Genomic DNA, 20,630 nt, shown 5'->3' with positions numbered 1-20,630 from the left:
TAGATCTTTGTGACGACGTCATCACAACTCAGAACTGTGATTGTTATGACTATTATTAATTATACTTTGGACTATTTCGTTTTTTGCATCCAAAGTGAATTACAACACTTACAACAATTGTATATTTTTTCGGTTCATGATATTAATAAGCAGGTATGGTCATGAACATGTGATCATGAGGGTTTGAACCAAGAAACTTCCGGCTGGGAGTCAAACACCCCAACCACTAGAAAATCTTCCAAATTAGTTTAAAATGCAGGTGTCGCGTCACAATTAGCGATAGAATGTTGTAGAAATGCTGATTGACCATGTCTTTACCTCTTTGGACGATGCTGGTTCCCTGGACAGACGTTTGTCCGTGAAGACGTTGATGGCCTCCAGGATGTGCTGCTGCAGGCAGTGCTTGGCGTCCTCAAAGCCGTTCCTGGCGAGGGCCTGGGCCTTGGCGTAGGCCTCGGTGTAAGCCTGGGGCGTCGCCTGGACCAGTGCCTGAGGTTTGATGCGGAGTTCTGGAGAGTCCCCCAGAGTCTGGGGCAGGGCGAGGATCTGGGGCGTGGGATGGAGGACTTTAGGTCGCGGTGGTGGCTCCGCCATGGCTGTGGACGCTACAGTGTGGTGGGCCTGGGTCCTGGGGGGACTGCTGGGCTGGGCCAGTGCGGTGGGGACTACAGCTGGCTGTGACTGAACCATAGTATGTGCAGTCGGCAGGGGTATGGTCTGTACTGCAACCTGTGTGGGGGCTTTTGGTTGGCCAAGGAGCTGGGATGGTGTGGTAGGCTGCACAGTTGGCTGGGCCTCTGTTACATGCTGGACAGCTGGCAGGGTCTGGGATGAGGTTTGCGGCACCGTCTGGATCTGGACTTTGGGTTGTCCAATCTGTTGAGTAACAGATGTAGACTGTGCAGTTGGCAGGGCTGTGGTTTTTGGACCCATCTGCATCGGACCTTCAGCATCTCCAGTTGGCAGGGTCTGGGATTTTGTCTGTGGCACTGTCGGTACCTGGACTTGGACCTGTGGCCAGGGTTGTCCAGTGTGCTGGGCCACATATGTAGACTGTACAGTTGGCAGGGCTGTGGTTTGGGGCTCTCTCTGTTTCTGGACATTGGGTGTTTGCTGTTTCTGGCTCAGAGTTTGAGGAATTGTCTGGGCCTGGCTAGGACTAGGTTGTGGTGTGGACTGTGTCTGGGCTTTGGGTTGACCAGTTGGCTGGGGTACAGGTGTGGCCTGTACAGTTGACTGTGTCATAACTTTGGTTTGAATGGTCGTCCGAGTCTGGGTTGTGGGTTGGGGGATCACCTGGGCCTGCAGTTGGGGCAGCGGGTGTTGCAGCTGAGGTGGCTGTGGGGGGGTCTGTAACTGTTTCTGAGGCTGAACGGGGGCCTGCTGCAGAGGCTGAGGCCGGTGGATGTGGGAAGCCTGATGTGGCTCCCGGTGAGACTGATGGCTCGGGGGCTCAGTCTGAGGGTGAGACTGCGCTTGGCGTTCAGGTTGTCCTGGTGGATACCAAGGTTGAAGGGGGGATTGAGGCTGGAACTGTGAGTGGGGTTGGGCTGGTGGCTGAAGTTGAATCCAAGGTTCTTGCTGAATGTGCTGAACTTGTGTCTGCGTTTGACTCAGATTGTACGCTCTCGTCAGTGGCTGTTGCATCGGCCTCTGGGGAATCGTCTGTCCCTGGGAGTGGGCCCATGGCTGTGTTTGTGGTTGTGGCTGAGACTGTTGTTGAGGATGCTGTGCTGGATAGGGAGGGTAGCCAGGGTGTCCCTGATGGGGCCCTTGTTGAGGCTGGAACGGGGCCCATTGCTGTGGCGGGGCTGTAGGATACACCTGAGGAGGTAGAATGGGCTGAACCGTGTTCTCCTGGAAGGCTTGGGGAAGAGGCTGCCCCTGCTGTGAATAACCCTGAATCTGTTGCTCCTGTCTTGGGACCCACTGCTGTTGTGGAGATTGACTTTGGGGATATCCAGCCGGGTAAATCTGAGGCAGCACTGGAGATTGAGAAAATGGAGGATGCGGCACTGGAGAATGTGTCTGCATTGGAGATGGTACTCTGATTGGAGCCCAAGCCTGTGGGCTCGGGCCAATGTGAACCTGCTGTTGAGGCGCCTGAGGATGCATTCTAGGTGCATCAGTTTTCTGTTGAGTCACCGTTTGGACGTGGGATAGTGTCTGAGCAGTGGGAGGGATATGAGAAGGAGGTTGCATGACAGGTTGAGGGTGAGATGGAGCCTGCTGAACGTGTTGGCCATGGGCTGGTGTCTCGGCCTGCATGGGCGCCTTGGGAGGCAGAGGGGAGGGAGGCCTGACTGGAGCCCATGACTGATGCTGACTGCGCATCTGGATGTGAGATGGTATTGGAGGCTGAATATAGCCTGGAAGTTGACCCTGCATGGGGGAAGTTGGCCTGATTTGAGCCAACGTCTGGCCCTGGACCATAGCATGGGCTTGGCTTGGAGCTTGAGGCTGTCCTGGGAGAGGCAGTGAAGTCTGAGGTCTTCCTTGGGACCATGTATGAGACTGTAGTTGACTCTGGGCCTGAATCTCCATTTGGGTAGGCAAGAGAGACTGTATGGGGCTCCGAGGTGGCTGTGTTTGACCTTGCAGTTGAAGTTGTTGAGGTTGCACCTGGGGCGGGGCTGGGCTTGATGTTTTCACTTGGGCGGGGGCACTTGGCTGAGATTGAGAATGAATATCAGCTTGTGGTTGGGCCTGTTCACCCCTTGGATGCTGGGTCTCGGACTGTGGTCTTGGGCCTTGCACCGTAGTCTGTACTTTAGCTGTGGCAGCTGGCTGTGGTTGAGCATCTTTCTTAGCCTGCTGTGGTTGTTTTTGTGGTTGGGGTTGTTGTGCAGGCTGCTTCTGTTGTGGCTGCCTTTGCTGCTGTTTTGTCTGTTCTGGTTTTGTTTGCTTCATGGTTTTGGCTTGTGGCTCCAGCTGGGCCGTTTGTGCTCTTTTGAGCTGTGAATCCACCGGAACCGGAGCCAGGGACCCGGAGTCTTTCTCCGGATGCGTTTGAACCTGGGCCGAGGTAGCCGGTTGTGGTGAAGAAGACGCCTGGGTCGAAGGGAAAACCAGGGCTGGAGCGGGCACATGGACCTGAGCCGGAGCCTGGGCAGAAGGAGGTGCCTCAGTCGGAGGGGAAGAGGGGGATTTAATTGGAAGATCGGTGGACGGGATTTCCTGGGCCGTCCGGGCCTGGTCTGACACTACTGCTGCATCCTGTTCATCTAAAGGCTTCTTCTGGAGCCACGGGCGGTTCTTCCTACCCTGAGCCTTTCTGCTTTGGAGCTCCTTCTGGCTGAGAGGCTTCTTCTGCTCTTCTGGCTGCCTAGGCGGCTGGGGCGTGGCCTCTGGGAGCTCCTTGGCCCGAGCCCCCATGTGCTTCTGGACCGGCGCCTCTGGGTGAACTGGCGGTTTCTGCTGGGGGACATCCTGCTGCTCCATCTGTTGTGGAAACTTTTGTTGTCTTTGGGGTTGTCTGTGCTGTTGTTTTTGCTGTTGCTGTGGTTGTTGATGATGCTGTTGTTGTTGCTGTCGCTGTTGCTGTTGTTGTTGGTGTTGCTGTTGTTGTTGGTGTTGCTGCTGTTGTTGCTGCTGTAGTTGCTGTTGTTGTTGTTGTTGTTGTTGCTCTAGCTGCTGTTGTTGCTGTAGTTGCTGTTGTTGTTGCTGTAGTTGCTGTTGTTGTTGTTGCTTTAATTGCTGTTGCTGTTGTTGTTGATGTAGTTGCTGTTGTTGTTGTTGCTTGAGCTGCTGTTCCAGCTGTTGTTGCTCTTGCCATCTGAACTGTTGCTCTTGTTCGTGTTTCTGTTGAGCCCATGCTTGTTCCTGAGCCTCAATCCGTCTCTCTTCAAGCTCCTGCATAGAATCCCGGTAGGACTCCTGAGATAGTGCCGAATCAGGTCTGCTCTGAGTCACGGCCTGGGCGTAGGAGTATGGCAGCGGTGGGGAGCTCAGCTTCGCCTTCTCTCTGTATTCCTGGACCACTATTGTTGGGACCTGCTGCTGCTGTAGTCCTCTGGGCTCGGCCCGGGGTTCAGGAGCCTTCTGCTGGGTCAAAGGGGGAGCAACGGAGAGCACCCTGGCTCTCTTCTCCACCGGCTCGCCCTCGTGCGCCACGAAGGTCTTCGGTTGGGGAGTCCGGTCCTCTGTAGGGCTTTGGCTGCGGTCTCTCCTGGCTCCCAGGCTACTCAGCATCCCCACCACTTCCTACAGGGCAAGAGGTATGGGTTTAGGACGAGGTGCAACAGGTTTAAGGTTGAATAATCACGTATTTTAGCAGATTATTCTGTGAGGCTGAGAAGAACAAAAGGACGCAATAAAAAGTTGGAGCAAACTAGTTTCTAATAAGACGGATAGTATTTCTCGCGAGTCAAAAAGCCATGGTTAATGATGAGTTCAAGGTAGATGCCTCGGGGATCATATAACCGAACATTCCTGAAGAGTCATGGCTCTCCCAGGGTCTCCGTTGACTAATAAGCCTCAGGAGGAACTTTGATGTTGTACTCGCCTGGGACTGGGCGACGGCTGCCCGAACGCGGTGCTGCATGGCCGACGCGTGGACGTACTGGACGGGCGAGTTCTTCTGGCTCATCATGACCATCACCTGCAGGTCCTGCTCCTCTGTCACCACCTGGCCCTCCAGCTGCAGGCCCCGCGAGATGAACACCTGTCGGGATGAGACCGGGGTTGAGCATGGGAGGGAAATGTTGCTTTTACCATGCCTGCCTTCTGAAGAGATCCCCGAGAAACCCTGTAGGGATATTCTGGGATAGCGACCTTCACTATCCCAAATTATGCATTAATATTTACCCCATCAATCGGCCCTGTCCTAAAACAACTTCTACTAGTACTTGGAAATGCCTCATTTCAGAACGTGATCCATAAGCCATCTTTTGTACACAAAACTGAGGTTAATGTATGACTGGGCCAACCAGAAGGGTAGGTTAATTGGTTATCAGGTGTGTTTAAATGGTATGCGTGTGGTGAATGCTGTCAACCTCAGGTTACATGTCTAAAAGTTGCACCCACTCATGAATGTTCCTTTTCAAGCCAACATTAACAATGCCCATTTTTAAAGTTGAGAGGGGAAATGTGGGGTGAGGCCTCCACAGAGTCTGGGGAGAGGCCTGTAGTGTGACCCTGCCTGTGGGTGCGACGTAAGTCACACCCACAGACAGAGAACAGCCAGGGAACAGCTAGTCTACAGAACACATCTGTTGACTGATGTGGGCCGTAATGCAACGTGGCGTTGTGTGGTGTTGTGTTTTTGGAGGCCTAGGGGCAGAACAAAGCAGGGCGCAGACTTGGACCTGTGGGCGTTAGCTGTTCAGGTTCTGACATTTGAAAAGCCTGGCATGTGCTTACAGGTCTTTTGTTTTGGCGGCAAACCCTGAGGTTTTCAAAGTGTATTTTGGCACAGTGTTCCAGGCATTCCTTATACCCTGAGAAACAATTTCCTAAAACAAGGGGATGGTTGCGAAACAGTGTATGGAAATAAACAAAGATCTGAATACTCTTAGTGAGAGACTATTTTGAACGCCATCAGTGCAAATATTTAAACAGACCTGAATTAACCACTGTCTAAAGAAGGCCTGTTGTTTTCCTAGGGAAAGGGGACATCCACCGAGTCTCTGAACCTCCCAGCGCCCCTGTAGAGCACCTCATCTTCTCTCCAAGAGCAACACAAACCCTCCAAGGAGATCCGGAACTTCCGGAAAAATCTAACGGCACGTTCTACAATCCAAACTGGGGGTTCTGGGCCTCCCCCAGACACTCTGAGTTCTAACTCAACAACGACATTTGACTAGTGTTGCTACTCCAGCGTAGAGGTGAACGCTGGGAAGTCATCATCATCATCATCATCATCATCATCATCATCATCATCATCATCATCATCAGCAGCAGCAGCAGCAGCAGCAGCAGAAGAGCCTACCCTGGCCCGGGGGTCCTGGGCCCTCTGGGGTCTCCTCTCCCTGGCCTTCAGGACTTGGTACAGCTCCCTGGCCTCCACATCCCAGTGGAGCAGCTCTGCCAGTCGGCCGTCCAGACCGCACACACTCTGCTGCAGCTCGACACACACCTGCTCAGCCTCCGACAACGTCTGCAGCACCTGTGGAGAGGGAGGACCCAGCGTCAGGGACTAGCATCAGGGACTAGCATCAGGGACTAGCATCAGGGACTAGCATTAGGAACTAGCATCAGGGACCAGCATCAGGGACTAGCCTTGAGAACTAGCATCAGGGACCAGCATCAGGGACTAGCATCAGGGACCAGCATCAGGGACTAGCATCAGGGACTAGCATCGGGAACTAGCATCAGGGACCAGCATCAGGGACTAGCATCGGGAACTAGCATCAGGGACTAGCATCAGGGACTAGCATTAGGAACTAGCATCAGGGACTAGCACCAGGGACTAGCACTAGGGAATAGCATCAGGGACCAGCATCAGGGACTAGCATCAGGGACTAGCATCAGGAACTTGCATCAGAGACTAGCATCAGGGGCCGGCATCAGAGACTAGCATTAGGGACTAGCATCAGGGACTAGCATCAGGGACTAGCATCAGGGACTAGCACCAGGGACTAGCACCAGGGAATAGCATCAGGTACTAGCATCAGGAACTAGTATCAGTGACCAGCGTCTGAAGCTAGACTCTAGACTAGAAGAATGGACTAGCTGCTCATAGAAGGGTTCTTCAAGATGAATGAACTCATTAGAAGACTATGTTTATCACAGCATCATGAAACTCAAACTAAATCTAAAGAGCCAAATAACCTTGTTTCAGATGTGTAGGTTTTAAAGATGGGACCACGATGGTTTCAAGTAAAGGAAATGGTCATTTCGTTTAGATTGACTTCCTACCTCAGGTATGGCCTGGGTCAGCTTCTGTCGCTGATCAGCGGAGAGTTCTGGAAAGTCCTCAGTTTCCAGATCCACATCCCTCATCTTCTTCAACATGAACTGAAACACAACAAGCCTCGGGTTCAGTTCCCTCCTGACACCGCAGGAGTCAGAGACTCTAGATACAACGCTCTAACCTGGCCAGGAAGCCATACTAAACAACGGACACAACAGCATGGTAATGATCGAAGTTTGGGGTCACTTAGAAATGTCCTTATTTTTAAAGAAAATCAAAAAAAAATTCAATGAAGATAACATTAAATTAATCAAAAAATACAGTCTATACATTGTTAATGTGGTAAATGACTATTCTAGCTGGAAGCTAGAATAGCTATTCTAGCTATTCTAGGTGTACAGAGGCCCATTTCTAGCAACCATCACTCCTGTGTTCTAATGGTACATTGATAGCTAATCGTGTTAAAAGGCTAATAGATGATTAGAAAACCCTTGCGCAATTATGTTAGCACAGCTGAAAACTGTTGAATAATAGTGTGAGTTTTCATGGAAAACATGAAATCGTCTGAGTGACCCCAAACTTTTGAACGGTAGCGTATATAGAAATATAATCTGTTAAAAGTGACGATTGATCCGGGCTCCTGAAGATGGCCTCAAACCATTGAGGACATGGAGAGCAGACTTCAAAAGCAGGAGCGAGGGGGAAGCGTTCCCGGGCCGGCTAGGTCTCACCTGGATCCTCTTGCGGTAGGTCTGGAGCGGCCCAGACATGGTCTCCAGCGGCTCCTTCAGGATCAGCATGGCGTCCCGGATCAGAACCTGCAGGTCTGGGGGAGTGGCGGGCAGGGCCGCTTCGGACTCATCCACCTGCGGAACACAGGGCCATGATGTTAGCTACCCTGCGGGGGGGGTTTAGCTTTTCTCTGTGATTCTGAATATTTCAGAAGTCGTGTGCTGTTGTTTTCTCCTGATTCATCTTCCTGAATGTACCATCTGGGCTATCTTGGCTTCATGAGGTACTATGCTAATAAAGTGTTTTTTGTTTTTCGTTCCGGTCTTGGTAACTGCGGCCAACATCAAACTACAAAGAGCGGAAGGGCTAAAAACACAGCTAAGCCAATGCATTCATACACACGAGACCTTTTCTGTCACTGAAAACGAAACTTGTTCGGTTGAACCTGGATTAAGCTAGTTGATGAGGAAAGAGCTAGTTTGACTTGTTATGAGAAGGTAGCCTCCCAGACAAGGTATTTGGTAAACCAGCTGGGTCACTCAATGGATAAAAGATGGGGGAACACAATGGCGTGGGAGCTGCGGCATTGACACCTGTCGTTATGGGAACAGGGTGGAAGGGAGCCAACAATACACTCTCACTTTGATTTCTTAATCGGCTCACACCCACTTACAATAACAAGGAAGGACACTGTTCAGCCTGACCTGAGAGGACACACACATACACACACACACACACACACACACACACACACACACACACACACGCACACACACACACACACACACACACACACACACACACACACACACACACACACACACACACACACACACACACACACACACACACAGAAAGACAGAGACCCAGACACACAACCCTCAAACACAAACACAAACACATACACACACACACACACACACACACACACACACACACACACACACACACACACACACACACACACACACACACACACACACACACACACACACACACACACACAGGCAAACAGACACAAACACACAGACAGACACACAACCCCCAAACACAAACACCCCCCAGGCTCACGGCGGGGGCGGCCTGCAGGAAGCGAGCCCAGCGCTGGTTGATCCTGCGGAGGTCGTCGGCCAGGGTCCGGGTGGTCTGGGGGTCGCTGACCTCCATCAGGAACTCCCCTACCTGGTTCAGGTGAGTCTGCCGAGAGCTCCACTCCGACATCGCTTCAGACGACACCTGGGGCGCACACACACACATAGAGCTCACGTGGGTGGGGGTGTGTGTGTTTGTGTGTGTGCACAAGTCTGTGTGTGTGTGTGGGTGCGTGTGTGTGCGCGCATTGCGTCTTGTTGTGCTGGTAACACTGTTTGTATTGTAAGCATGGGGCGTGGGCACATTTCTGTGTTTATATATTTGAACAACCAAATGCACACCCATAACTCTCTCTCTCTCTCTCTCTCTCTCTCTCTCTCTCTCTCTCTCTCTCTCATGCACCCTCTATTCCTCACCCCCTTCCTCTCTCTATCTCTCTTCCTCTATCTCTCTACCCCCTCTCTCTCTGATTCTGTCTCTCCCTCTCTCTCTCTCTCTCTCTCTCTCTCCCACTCCCTCTCATGCACCCTATATTCTTCTTTCTACATCTCACCCCCTCTCTGTCTGTGTCTATACATTTGAACAACCAAATACACACCCATAACCTACCTCTCCCTCTCTCTCTCTCTCTCTCTCTCTCTCTCTCTCTCTCTCTCTCTCTCTCTCCCTCCCTCCCTCCCTCCCTCCCTCTCCCCCTCTCTCCTACCTGTGGTGGGCGTGCGAGGCTGCCCTGCTCCAGCCAGGCCATCAGGGAGCTCAGCGTGTCGCTGAAGGACTCCCAGGCAGAGAGCACCCTGGCCAGGCTGCTCTTCATCCCCGCCACCCCCTCCTGGAGTTCCTGGGACTCCTCCTCCACCTCCTCCACCTGCTGCTTCACCTGCCCGTAGTCGGCAGCTGGGGAACACACAGGATGACCAGTCAATCACCGATATTATTGATCAGAAGAAAAGATCATGATCTATAGGTCTGTTGTGTTATTATTGATCAGAAGATAAGATCATGATCTATAGGTCTGTTGTGTTGATCAGAAGATAAGATCATGATCTATAGGTCTGTTGTGTTGATCAGAAGATAAGATCATGATCTATTGGTCTGTTGTGTTATTAATGATCAGAAGATAAGATCATGATCGATTGGTCTGTTGTGTTATTATTGATCAGAAGAAAAGATCATGATCTATAGGTCTGTTGTGTTATTATTGATCAGAAGATAAGATCATGATCTATAGGTCTGTTGTGTTGATCAGAAGATAAGATCATGATCTATAGGTCTGTTGTGTTATTATTGATCAGAAGATAAGATCATGATCTATTGGTCTGTTGTGTTATTATTGATCAGAAGATAAGATCATGATCTATTGGTCTGTTGTGTTATTATTGATCAGAAGATAAGATCATGATCTATAGGTCTGTTGTGTTATTATTGATCAGAAGATAAGATCATGATCTATAGGTCTGTTGTGTTATATTGATCAGAAGATAAGATCATGATCTATTGGTCTAGGGTTAGGGTTGCTGCTCCGGGCTTACTCCCCCAGTCCAGACTCCCTGCCCCAGGCTAACTCACCCAGAACTGACTCTCTGCTAACTCACCCAGACCAGACTCCCTGCTGACCCCCCCAAAAGACTCCCTGCTAACTCACCCAGACCAGACTCCCTGCTAACTCACCCAGGTTAACTCACCCAGTGCAGACTCCCTGCTCCAGGCTAACTCACCCAGACCAGACTCCCTGCCCCAGGCTAACTCACCCAGTGCAGACTCCCTGCTCCAGGCTAACTCACCCAGACCAGACTCCCTGCTCCAGGCTAACTCACCCAGACCAGACTCCCTGCCCCAGGCTAACTCACCCAGACCAGACCCCCTGCCCCAGGCTAACTCACCCAGTGCAGACTTGCTGCTGTACTTCCCAGACACATGCTTGAGTTTCTGCAGCGCTGCCTCCAGCAGGGAGGGGAGATGCTGTTCGTTCACCAACTCCTGGGGGAAGGAACCAGGAGACCAACTCGTGTTAGCATCTGCCTTTAGCGGCTACGATACAATCCACAAACAGCAGAGTATGTTGTACTACTGATTCACGACGAGCATATAATGAGATGATGTCAATTTGTCTATATTGTGTAGACGCATTGACCAAGTAAACATGTAAATAACACTTGTTAGCATCGTGTAGCACATCAAGCTGGCTAGGATTAATGCTAAATGCATTACCTGGATATTAGTCTGTCCCCCATATTGGTCATACACTGACAATATAAAGTCCATTCTATATACAAAATAAGATGCACTGAATTAATACTAATAATATAATTAATAATAATAGAAATCCAGACAGGACATGCAGCTTGGACCTGGTCTGCCAACGTCTGGATGTTTAACGCGTGTGAGGGGTAGAACTTTGCATGTTCGATGGGTGTCGCCAGTGGTTGACCTACATGCCATTCCTGTAACAGAACGCGGACGGACTCCTGGGAAACGTATGGCCTTCTCCAGGACCTCAGCTTGGGTCTGATGCGAGCCAGCAGCTCCAGAACGGTGTGTCTCTGCTCCTGGTACTCCAGCTTGATGCCATGGTACTTAGCGGTCACTCTCACACTGGTGAACCTGGACCGGAAACCAGTAAGAACCAGTTAGAACCACACTGAACCATGTTACTAAGCAGTCACCATCGGACTGGTGGAACTGTACCAGAACCAGTTGAAACCAGTTAGAACCACACAGAACCATGGTGCATAGCGTTCACTCTCTTACTGGTGAAACTGGACTGGAACCAGTTAGAGCCAGTTCGAACCATAGTATTATAGAACCAAGTTTACAGAACCCTAGTTATGGAACCATCGTTAGAACCCTAGTTATGGAACCTTCGTTAGAACCCTAGTTATGGAACCATCGTTCCAAAAGCGTCACTCCATCGCCTCCTACCTTCTCTTCATCTCGTCCAGTTTGTCCGTCGGAACCAGAAGGTTCCCGCTCTCGTCCACATTCTGGAACATCTGGAAGTTCCGCACCTGCTGGGGCATCTCCTCCAGACAGGCCTGCACACACACACCAATACACACATGAAGCCACACATCAATGAACACATCAACACACACAACAGTACATCCATCATCCTCATTTTCCTCCTCCTCATCCTCCACACCCTAGTCATCATCCTCCTCCTCATCCTCCTTATCATCCACATAGTATTCCTCATCTTCCTCATCATCATTAACATCATCCCCTTCATAGCTTCCTCCTCGTCCTCCTCTTCCTACTCCTCCTCTCCTCCCTCTCTTCCCCCTCCACCCTCCTCTTCTCCACCTTCTCCCTCCTCCTTTCCCCCTCCCACTCCTCCCCCTCCTCTCCACCCCCTCTCCTCCACCTCCACCCCCTCCAACCCCCTCTCCCCCTCCTCCCCCTCTCCCCCCCCTCCTCCTCCCCCTCCCCCTTCTCCCCTCTCCTCCCCCTCCACCCCCCTCTCCCCCCTCCATCTCCTCCCCCTCCTCCTCTTCCCCCTCCTCCTCCCCCTCCTCCTCCCCCTCATCCTCCTCCCCCTCTCCCCCCCCTCCTCCTTCCCCTCCTCCTCCCCCCCATCTCCTCTCCTCCTCCCCCTCCTCCTCCCCCTCCTCCTCCCCCTTCTCTCCTCCCCCTCCCCCCCCTCCCCCCTCCCCCCTCCTCTCACATTGAGCAGCTCCTGGCTGTGGCGGGCCTGCTGTGCGGCGCGGCCCGGGTCCAGCGGGTCGGGCTCCAGGTCCGTCAGCGCGCCCTCCGTCCGCAGCAGCCAGGCGCCCACCGGGGCCAGCGGCGCCGGCAGGCCCACGTCCAGCTGGACCTTGTACTCCCGCAGCTGGACGGACGGACAGACAGACAGAGGACGTCAGATAGGGAGAGGAGGGAGAGAAAGACACAGACAGACAGACAGACAGAGAGACAGAGAGACAGACAGACAGAGGCAGACAGAGAGACAGACAGACAGACAGACAGACAGACAGACAGACAGACAGACAGACAGACAGACAGACAGACAGACAGACCTTCTCTGCGAGGGCGTCCCAGGCCTCTCTGAGCGCCCGCTGCTCCTCGCTGACTTTCACGCTGCGCTTCATCGCCGTTAGCAACGGCATGACGGGCCGCCGCTGCTCGTTGAAGGAGACCAAGAAGGTCTGGAACACCTGAGACACACACACACACACGCACACATACACACACACACACACATGCACCCACATGCACACACACACACACACACACACAAACACACACACGCACATGCACACACACACACACACACACACACACACACACACACACACACACACACACACACACACACACACACACAAACAAACACACACAGATAAGGAGTGACAGGGATATACATACGGGGAGAGAGAGAGAGGGCAGTACTAGAGATATGGATCAAACATAACACTGCCTGATAGTTATTGTAGCAGTTCATACATAATAGACAGAGAGGAGGGAGGAGAGAGGAGAGGGGAGGAGAGGGGAGAGGGGAGAGGGAAGAGAGGAGAGGGGAGAGGGGAGAGGGGAGAGGGGAGAGGAGAGAGGAGAGAGGGGAGAGAGGAGAGGAGAGAGGGGAGAGGGGAGGGGAGAGGAGAGAGGAGAAGAGAGTAGAGGTGAGGAAAAAAGAGGAGAAAGTTGAGGAGAGGGGAGGGGAGAAGGGAGAGGGGAGGGGAGAGGAGGGTAGAGAGGAGAAGGGAGGGGAGAGAGGGGAGAGGAGGGGAGAGGGGAGAGAGGGGAGAGGAGGGGAAGGTAGAGAGGAGAAGGGAGGGGAGTGAGGAGGGGGGGGAGGACACAACCAGAGATGCATACAGAATATGGTCTGCTAGTTGTTGGAGTGCATCATACATGGTATCTTTCAGCATAGCTCTCTCCCTCCGTGGAGTCCCACCCCTCCAGCAGCTCCTCATAGGCCTGCAGCAGCCAGCATGTCACTTCCTGTGCCTTCTGATTGGGCGTGGCCTGATGATGGAAAACACAACAACATTCACCACCAACGTGTCCTCACGTGGGAGAACGTGTGGAAAAGTGTGACTGATTGTGACAGTTTACGTTCACAGTCAATTAGGAAGATTATCTGGCTTGTAGTTCATCAGATTACATCTGAGCAAAGAACCGCCAACACCAAATATATTGGCATTGACGAATGTATTATGTGTTTGCTTGAATAACATCATTTAGCATAAGCAAAATTCTACTAAATAATTTGATGTAATATAGTTACAAAAAATATATATTGTTAAATAGCAAAGTCAAATATATAACAAGTAATGCAGTTCCATGGGTAATCAATTGAATGTGAGTAATTATTTCTGTCATGGTCTGCATCTCAAGTCTAAACCAGTTCCATAGTACAATTGGTACAACATATTTATACCCTTCAATGCGCTATTTTGTACCAACATACCTTTGCAGGATTATCAGAAAAAGATTCCATTGTTGTGGGGAAAACAATTAATCCAAGGTTAAAACGCTGCTAATCGGTCACATCCCCAGGATGAGAGGCGTCTGCCGACCCTGCCTGATGGGACCGGACAGAAGATCCCAGCGGAGATCACAGGACAACCACCATAAGGTCCTAACCACCTCCTGCACTTAAATGACCTGTCTGATGAGGCAGCACTAACCTCCCTGCCCTGTGGCTCTGGGCTATATCCAGCAACGAACCACGCTCAACCGGTTGAGATTTGCCCCGATCAGCCGCTCAGCCTGTTCGACCGAAGGCACCACGTGGGGAGGTTCCCTGACTCACCCTGTCCTCTAAAGAGACATGGGGACAGACCAATCCGGTGGCTTATCATGTCCTCTAACGAGACATGAGGATAGACCAATCAGATGGCTCGCCCTGTCCTCTAATGAGACATGAGGACAGACCAATCAGGTGGCTCGCCCTGTCCTCTAACGAGAGATGAGGACCGACCAATCAGGTGGCTCACCCTGTCCTCTAACGAGACGTGAGCACAGACCAATCAGGTGGCTGGCCCTTTCCTCTAACGAGAGATGAGGACCGACCAATCAGGTGGGCTGCCGGGCTGCTCCTCAGGACATGCTCTGGATGAAAGCACAAAGGTCCCGTTCTAGCTGGTATCCAGTGATTGAGTATGGGGCTCTCCCTGGCTTGATCTGTCGTTCCCTAATGCAGAATTCATCAAGCCGGGGAGAGCCCATTCTCAATGGCTTGCCTGAGGCCTTCCGCACACAAAACACCCCGCTTTTATTTTCTTCCAGAGAGTCAGACATGTTTCAGCCTATCCCTGCACGGGTGGAACCAAAGCTTTGGTTAGCTGCGGTCGTCACTCAAACTGATTGAGCAACTTACATATCCAGCTGTCGTTACGCCTGACAGGCGTGAAAATAAAGGGGCAGAAGCCACCCATGTTTATGGCGGACATTGTGGAAGTGGCAATACAGAAGAACACAGAAAGACAAACAGACAGAGAGGTAGACAGCCAGACAGACAGACGGATGTACCTGTCGCAGAGGTGAGTCAGAAACAGCAGGAGTGTAGTGAACGGGAAGGTTAATAGGAGAATGAGTCTTTGGAGGCATCAGATACTGTGGAGTAAAGAGGAGGTGAGGAGAGGAGAGGAGGAGAGGAGGGGAGGAGAGGAGAGGAGAGGAGAGGAGAGGAGGGGGAGGAGAGGAGAGGAGAGGAGAGGAGAGGAGAGGAGGGGAGGGGGAGGAGAGGAGAGGAGAGGAGAGGAGAGGAGGGGAGGGGGAGGAGAGGAGAGGAGAGGAGAGGAGAGGAGAGGAGAGGAGAGGAGAGGAGAGGAGAGGAGGGGAGGGGAGGGGGAGGAGAGGAGACAAGAGGAGAAGAGAGGAGAGGGAGGAGAGGAAACAAGATGAGAGGAGGGGGAGGAGAGGAAACAAGAGGAGAAGAGAAGAGACGAGACGAGAGGAGAAGAGAGGAGAGGGAGGAGAGGAGAGGAAGGGAAGGAGAGGAGAGGGGAGTGGAGAGGGGAGAGGAAACAAGGGGATACGAGGCAAGAAAGGACAGGAGAGAAGAAGGAGAGACAACAGGAGAGACAAGGTAAGCAAAAACGGAATGGCAGTCATAGCCGCTGAGAGGAGACAGGTGTGGAACGGTGGAAGGAGCAGAAGGGTCGAGGAGAGGAGCTCTGGTCTCTCACCTGCACGCCCTCCTCTGGTATGGGCAGGTCGCGGGAGTACTGGAGGAACTGAGACACGTAGGTCATGATAGACTTCTCCTCTGGGTCGCGAACGTCCACATCTGCACCGAGAGCGCCGCCACCATCATCATCATCATCATCATCATCGTCGTCATCATCATCATCATCATTAAGAAGACCACCCAAGGCATCGAAAATACTGGGGAGCTCCATGACCAGCGATCCACCAACACTAGATACCCCGCCAGTACCAAGATGTTCCTCCACCAGGGGGTAACAACACAATGGCTGAAGGAGAGGGGCGGTTTGCTAATATCAGCCTCCAGAACATTCAGCTGAATCTGTTTAGTGGTGAGGCTCATTCAGTGGGAGGCATGCCATCGCTAAACAAGTGAGGGTTTCATGCAAATTAAAGTCCCGAAAAACCGAGCAAGTCATCAGACCTTCAGAGCGTCATCTCCCCTGCCCCAGGGCATGCTGGGAAACACACAGAAGCAACACTCTTGGATCAATGCCTTACCGTATTTATCATATTTAATGAATTTTATGGCAAAGCTTCAGTCGGAGCTTGAATTAGCATGTTGATGATATTAGTTTGGCTACGTTTACAATCTAACAGATGCCCAAATCCAAAGAGACTTGCAGTGATTATTTTTTCAGATCCATCACATCAACGAGCAGGTAGGGGTAAGATTCTAATGGTCACAGCCTACGAGTGGACTGTGAAGATAGGGGTACGAACCCAGAAAAATTGGGCTGGGAGTCAAACACCCAAAAGGCTAGAATGGTTTAGTTTGGTTTGGTTAAGTCAAGTAAGGTTAAGTAAGGTTAGGTTAAGTTAGGATAAGTCAGGTGAAGCTAGGTTAAGTTAGCTTAAACAAGGCTAAGTCAGAGGGGAACGGTCTTGCTGGGTTTTTTTCTGAGAGGGTGCTGCTTCATACGCAAGTTGTGCAACATCGCGGTCTGCGACAGAGTGTGACGGTTCCCCCTTAAGTAAGAGGCTTGACTTAAAAGGTTAGAGACATGACATGAAGGGTTAGAGCTTGAAATTGAAGCGGAACCAAAACAAAATAAGAAGAGGAGGACAATGTTTCCACTCTTGACTAAGATATCATGCCTGTGTACACAGACAACTTTGTGGAATTATTTCTTAACAAATGAATCATTCATTAACACACAGCCTGTGACGTCTTTGAGTGCTGAAAGTACACCGTCTTAAGTACACTTTGGGTTTTTTCAGACTTTATACTTAACCCTGCTATTTATATTTTAATATATATTGTTGGAATCATCAAGGTTGTGTGTCTTTCTGTTCCTCTATAAGGCAGACATTAAGGGTAAGAGGCTGTACATTTACAGTAAGTGGCTAGACATTAAGGGTTAGAGGCCTGACATCTGGGTTTAGAAGCAAGACTTCAAGGCTTAACATTAAGATAAAGTGAGACTCTAAAGCTAGACTTAAAGCATCAGAGGCTTAAAATTAAGAAAAAGGGTCAAACACTTAACGTTAAGATTTAGAGGCTAGACTTCACGGGTTACTTAGCATTAAGATTTAGAGGCTAGACTTCATGGGTTAAAAGCTTGGCATTAAGATCAAAGGTTAGCGGCTCAACATAAAGAATTAGAGGCTAGACTACAAGGGCTTAACATCAAGACTTAAATGATCGCCTTAAAGGGCTACAGGTTTAATATGAAGACTTAAAGCCTAGACTTTAAGGGGTCAGAGGCCTGCTGTAGTCATCTACCTGCTGTAGTCATCAAGAGAGACGTTCTCTCTCCAAATTTTAACTTTTACTTTTCTTTTTTTTCTTATGTAGCACTTTGAGATTGTTTGCTCAATATAAAGTGCATTACAAATAAAATTCATTATTATTACTATTATTATTATCTCACCGCAGGGCTCAAGCAGTCTGGGGATGCGGAGCTCTCTCTCTGCGAGGCCGAACGCCTCCTCCAGGTTCTGTAGGTTGCTCCGGTTCCTGGCCTTGGAGAGGTCCACCAGGTCGGGCCTCAGGGAGTAAAGGATGGCCAGGAACACCACCCCGCTCCTCCAGCTGGCCTTAAAGTCTTTGACGGTCAGGGTGTAGCCAGCCCTGCAGGACGGAAGACACCATTACACACTCTGATATCAACGCTACCACGATGACTATCAGACTATCCTGCCGTCCTCTGGGATACGCTGCAGAGGAGGGAATAATGTCCAGGCAGACATTTACCAACATTGATTTATTGGCAAAGCTTCAACCCGGCCTTGGAAGGGGTTTAGCTGACACCTTTAACCAAACCGACCGAGGCGTGTCGGCCCCAGGACGGCGTCTATGGACGTCTATGGATGATGTCTATGGAGACCCCCCCCCCCGAACGACACTATAAACGTACTTGTGGCACTGCTCCCGCACCCAGAGCAGTAGGGCCTTCTTGGCGGAGACCTTGAAGCGGTTGTGGAGGGGCGAGGCCCTCCGACCGGGAAGGGGGCTGCTCCGGGGAGAGGCCCCGGAGAGCGAGTCCACGCTGGAGAAGCTGGAGAGGCTGGAGCGCGTGTCCAGGCTGGCCAGCGACTCCATGGAGGACTGACGGGAGCTGAAGGACAGGCTGCTGGCCAGCTCCTCGATCTGCATGGAGGAGAAGGTGGACAACGAGGGGATGTGGTGGGAATATCACAGGGGTGTAGTGGGAATATCACGGAGATGTATGGGAAAGATGTAGTGGGAATATCACAGAGATGCAAGGGCAGACAAGTCGGGCAGACAAGTCGGGCAGACAAGTCGGGCAGACACATCAGACAGCGTACATGGTACTGCAGGATGATGGTCCAGATGAGACCCAGGATGATGGAGGGTTTACCATCGATGATGTCAGGAATGTTTATGTTGACAAGTTTGATCTGGAACAGATGCAACACATGGAAAGGTTACCACACGCGCGCGCGTGCACACACACACACACACACACACACACACACACACACACACACACACACACACACACACACACACACACACACACACACACACACACACACACACACACACACACACACACAGGTCTCTTACAGACTTGCTCTTCAGGAAGTTGAGGGCCGTCTCTATGTTGCTGCGGTGTTGAAAGATTCCTCTGCCTCTCTCACGGCTCTGGAACACAACAGCACAGTAGAGTACAATAAAGACCAGTACAGCACAGTAGAGTACATTTAAGACCAGTAGAGTAGAGTAAAATAAAGACCAGCAGAGCACAGGAGAGGACATCAAAGACCAGTAGAGTATATCAGAGTAGAGAAGAATGAAGACCAGTACAGCACAGGCGAGTACATTAAAGACCAGAAGGGTGCAGTAGAGTTAGATACAGTAGCGTAGAGTAGAGTATAGTAGATTACAGTAGAGTAGTTAGATACAGTAGCGTACAGTAGAGTATAGTAGATTACAGTAGAGTAGTTGGATACAGTAGAGTAGAGTAGAGTATAGTAGATTACAGTAGAGTAGTTGGATACAGTAGCGTAGAGTAGAGTATAGTAGATTACAGTAGAGTTCTGCTGAGTACTTTTAGACAGAAAGACTAGCAGTAGGGCCTATGTCTCGGCCTGTGTCCGTGTGGGCCTGTGTGTGTGTGTGTGTGTGTGTGTGTGTGTGTGTGTGTGTGTGTGTGTGTGTGTGTGTGTGTGTGTGTGTGTGTGTGTGTGTGTGTGTGTGTGTGTGTGTGTGTGTGTGTGTGTGTGTGTGTGTGACCTCACCATCCTCTGGCCACTCATCACCTCCAGCAGGTCCAACAGACGGGAGCCGTCACAGAAGTCTGAGAACAACTCTCCGACCGCGCAGGGAGGCTTCCTCTGTAAGCACACACACACACACACACACACACACACACACACACACACACACACACACACACACACACACACACACACACACACACACACACACACACACACACACACACACACACACACACAACACGCACAAAATAATTAATCTCGTTAATTATTTTGTGGGCCATTGATCAACTCGTGGTGGGCCAGGTCTGGCCCGCGGGCCGCCTATTGAGGACCCCAGACTAAAGCCTCCTTATGGCCTTGGTCCGTCTCAGTGTTACAGTACCCACAGATAATCGATCCATCCTTAAAACTAAAGAGAGACGCATGGGTAAGAGCAAGAGCGGAAACACAGAGGGACACTCGACCAGAAAGAGGGAGAATCACAGCCAAGATTGAAACTGTTTCCAGAAATGCATCCTCAATGCCAGAAGCCCTCCAACGTTCTCAGTCCGATGAATGAATGAGTTATAGTGAAAGGTCACTCCGTGCTGGTTGAGAGCCCACCAGCCCCCGGACCCCCGCCCCGGCGCCCAGCGAACACCACACCCATCACATGGCCCTTCAGGACCCCACACACAACAACATGACGACACGGGCGTCTTTACTTTGAACCTGATTGGCTATCCTTCCAGGATGTCCCGCCCCTCCACACGCAACACTAAGCGTGTGTCCATCTGTGAACCTTGCTCTCCAAGACTATATTTATATGACCCCCAAAACACGCCGCTCACTCACTTTGTCTCTCACTTACTCACTCTCTGAGCCTCCTAGGAAGGCCCCCTGTAGGCTCCTAGTAAGGCCTTCTAGGCTCCTAGTAAGGGCCTGTAGGCTCCTAGGAAGGCCCTCTAGGCTCCTACTAAGGTCCGGTAGGCTCCTAGTAAGGGCACTGGTAGACTCCTAGGAAGGCCTGTTAGGCTCCTAGTAAGCCCATGTAGGCTCCTACTAAGGGCCCCTGTAGGCTAAGGGCTTGTAGGCTCCTAGTAGTAGTAGTAGTAGTAGTTTCTCTTAGTAAGAG

The 20,630-nt window shown here is 51.2% G+C and overlaps 2 protein-coding genes across 7 annotated transcripts in view; both read right to left on the bottom strand.

The window, feature by feature from the left end:
- syne2b (spectrin repeat containing, nuclear envelope 2b) overlaps window positions 1–4,220 on the bottom strand; it is a 126,571-nt gene extending 122,351 nt beyond the window's left edge. For 5 of the 6 annotated variants that reach the window (XM_056590199.1, XM_056590200.1, XM_056590201.1 and 2 more), the window contains exon 1: window positions 319–4,216. In XM_056590199.1, coding sequence (XP_056446174.1) covers window positions 319–4,191 — 3,873 coding nt within the window. In that variant the 5' untranslated portion in view covers window positions 4,192–4,216. Of the gene's footprint in view, window positions 1–318 lie in introns of all 6 variants that reach the window. The other variant, XM_056590204.1, reaches the window with a different exon arrangement.
- A 146-nt stretch (window positions 4,221–4,366) lies between these two features.
- syne2a (spectrin repeat containing, nuclear envelope 2a) overlaps window positions 4,367–20,630 on the bottom strand; it is a 34,692-nt gene continuing 18,428 nt past the window's right edge. The window contains exons 4-22 of the mRNA XM_056589788.1: window positions 19,535–19,630; window positions 18,861–18,938; window positions 18,599–18,691; window positions 18,187–18,419; window positions 17,701–17,900; window positions 15,808–15,908; window positions 15,149–15,232; window positions 13,526–13,639; window positions 12,691–12,828; window positions 12,339–12,503; window positions 11,597–11,709; window positions 11,110–11,278; window positions 10,558–10,654; window positions 9,384–9,571; window positions 8,657–8,821; window positions 7,585–7,719; window positions 6,859–6,957; window positions 5,930–6,106; window positions 4,367–4,663 (exon numbers count right to left, since the gene is read on the bottom strand). Of these exons, the coding sequence (XP_056445763.1) occupies window positions 4,367–4,663; window positions 5,930–6,106; window positions 6,859–6,957; window positions 7,585–7,719; window positions 8,657–8,821; window positions 9,384–9,571; window positions 10,558–10,654; window positions 11,110–11,278; window positions 11,597–11,709; window positions 12,339–12,503; window positions 12,691–12,828; window positions 13,526–13,639; window positions 15,149–15,232; window positions 15,808–15,908; window positions 17,701–17,900; window positions 18,187–18,419; window positions 18,599–18,691; window positions 18,861–18,938; window positions 19,535–19,630 (2,742 nt within the window). The remainder of the gene's footprint in view (window positions 4,664–5,929; window positions 6,107–6,858; window positions 6,958–7,584; window positions 7,720–8,656; window positions 8,822–9,383; window positions 9,572–10,557; window positions 10,655–11,109; window positions 11,279–11,596; window positions 11,710–12,338; window positions 12,504–12,690; window positions 12,829–13,525; window positions 13,640–15,148; window positions 15,233–15,807; window positions 15,909–17,700; window positions 17,901–18,186; window positions 18,420–18,598; window positions 18,692–18,860; window positions 18,939–19,534; window positions 19,631–20,630) is intronic.

The sequence above is a fragment of the Gadus chalcogrammus genome, chromosome 5 (assembly GCF_026213295.1).
Source record: "Gadus chalcogrammus isolate NIFS_2021 chromosome 5, NIFS_Gcha_1.0, whole genome shotgun sequence".
In the NCBI taxonomy this organism is placed as follows: domain Eukaryota; kingdom Metazoa; phylum Chordata; class Actinopteri; order Gadiformes; family Gadidae; genus Gadus; species Gadus chalcogrammus.
The sequence above is the reverse complement of the archived record's forward strand: the minus strand, read 5'-3'. Positions and strand labels throughout refer to the sequence as shown.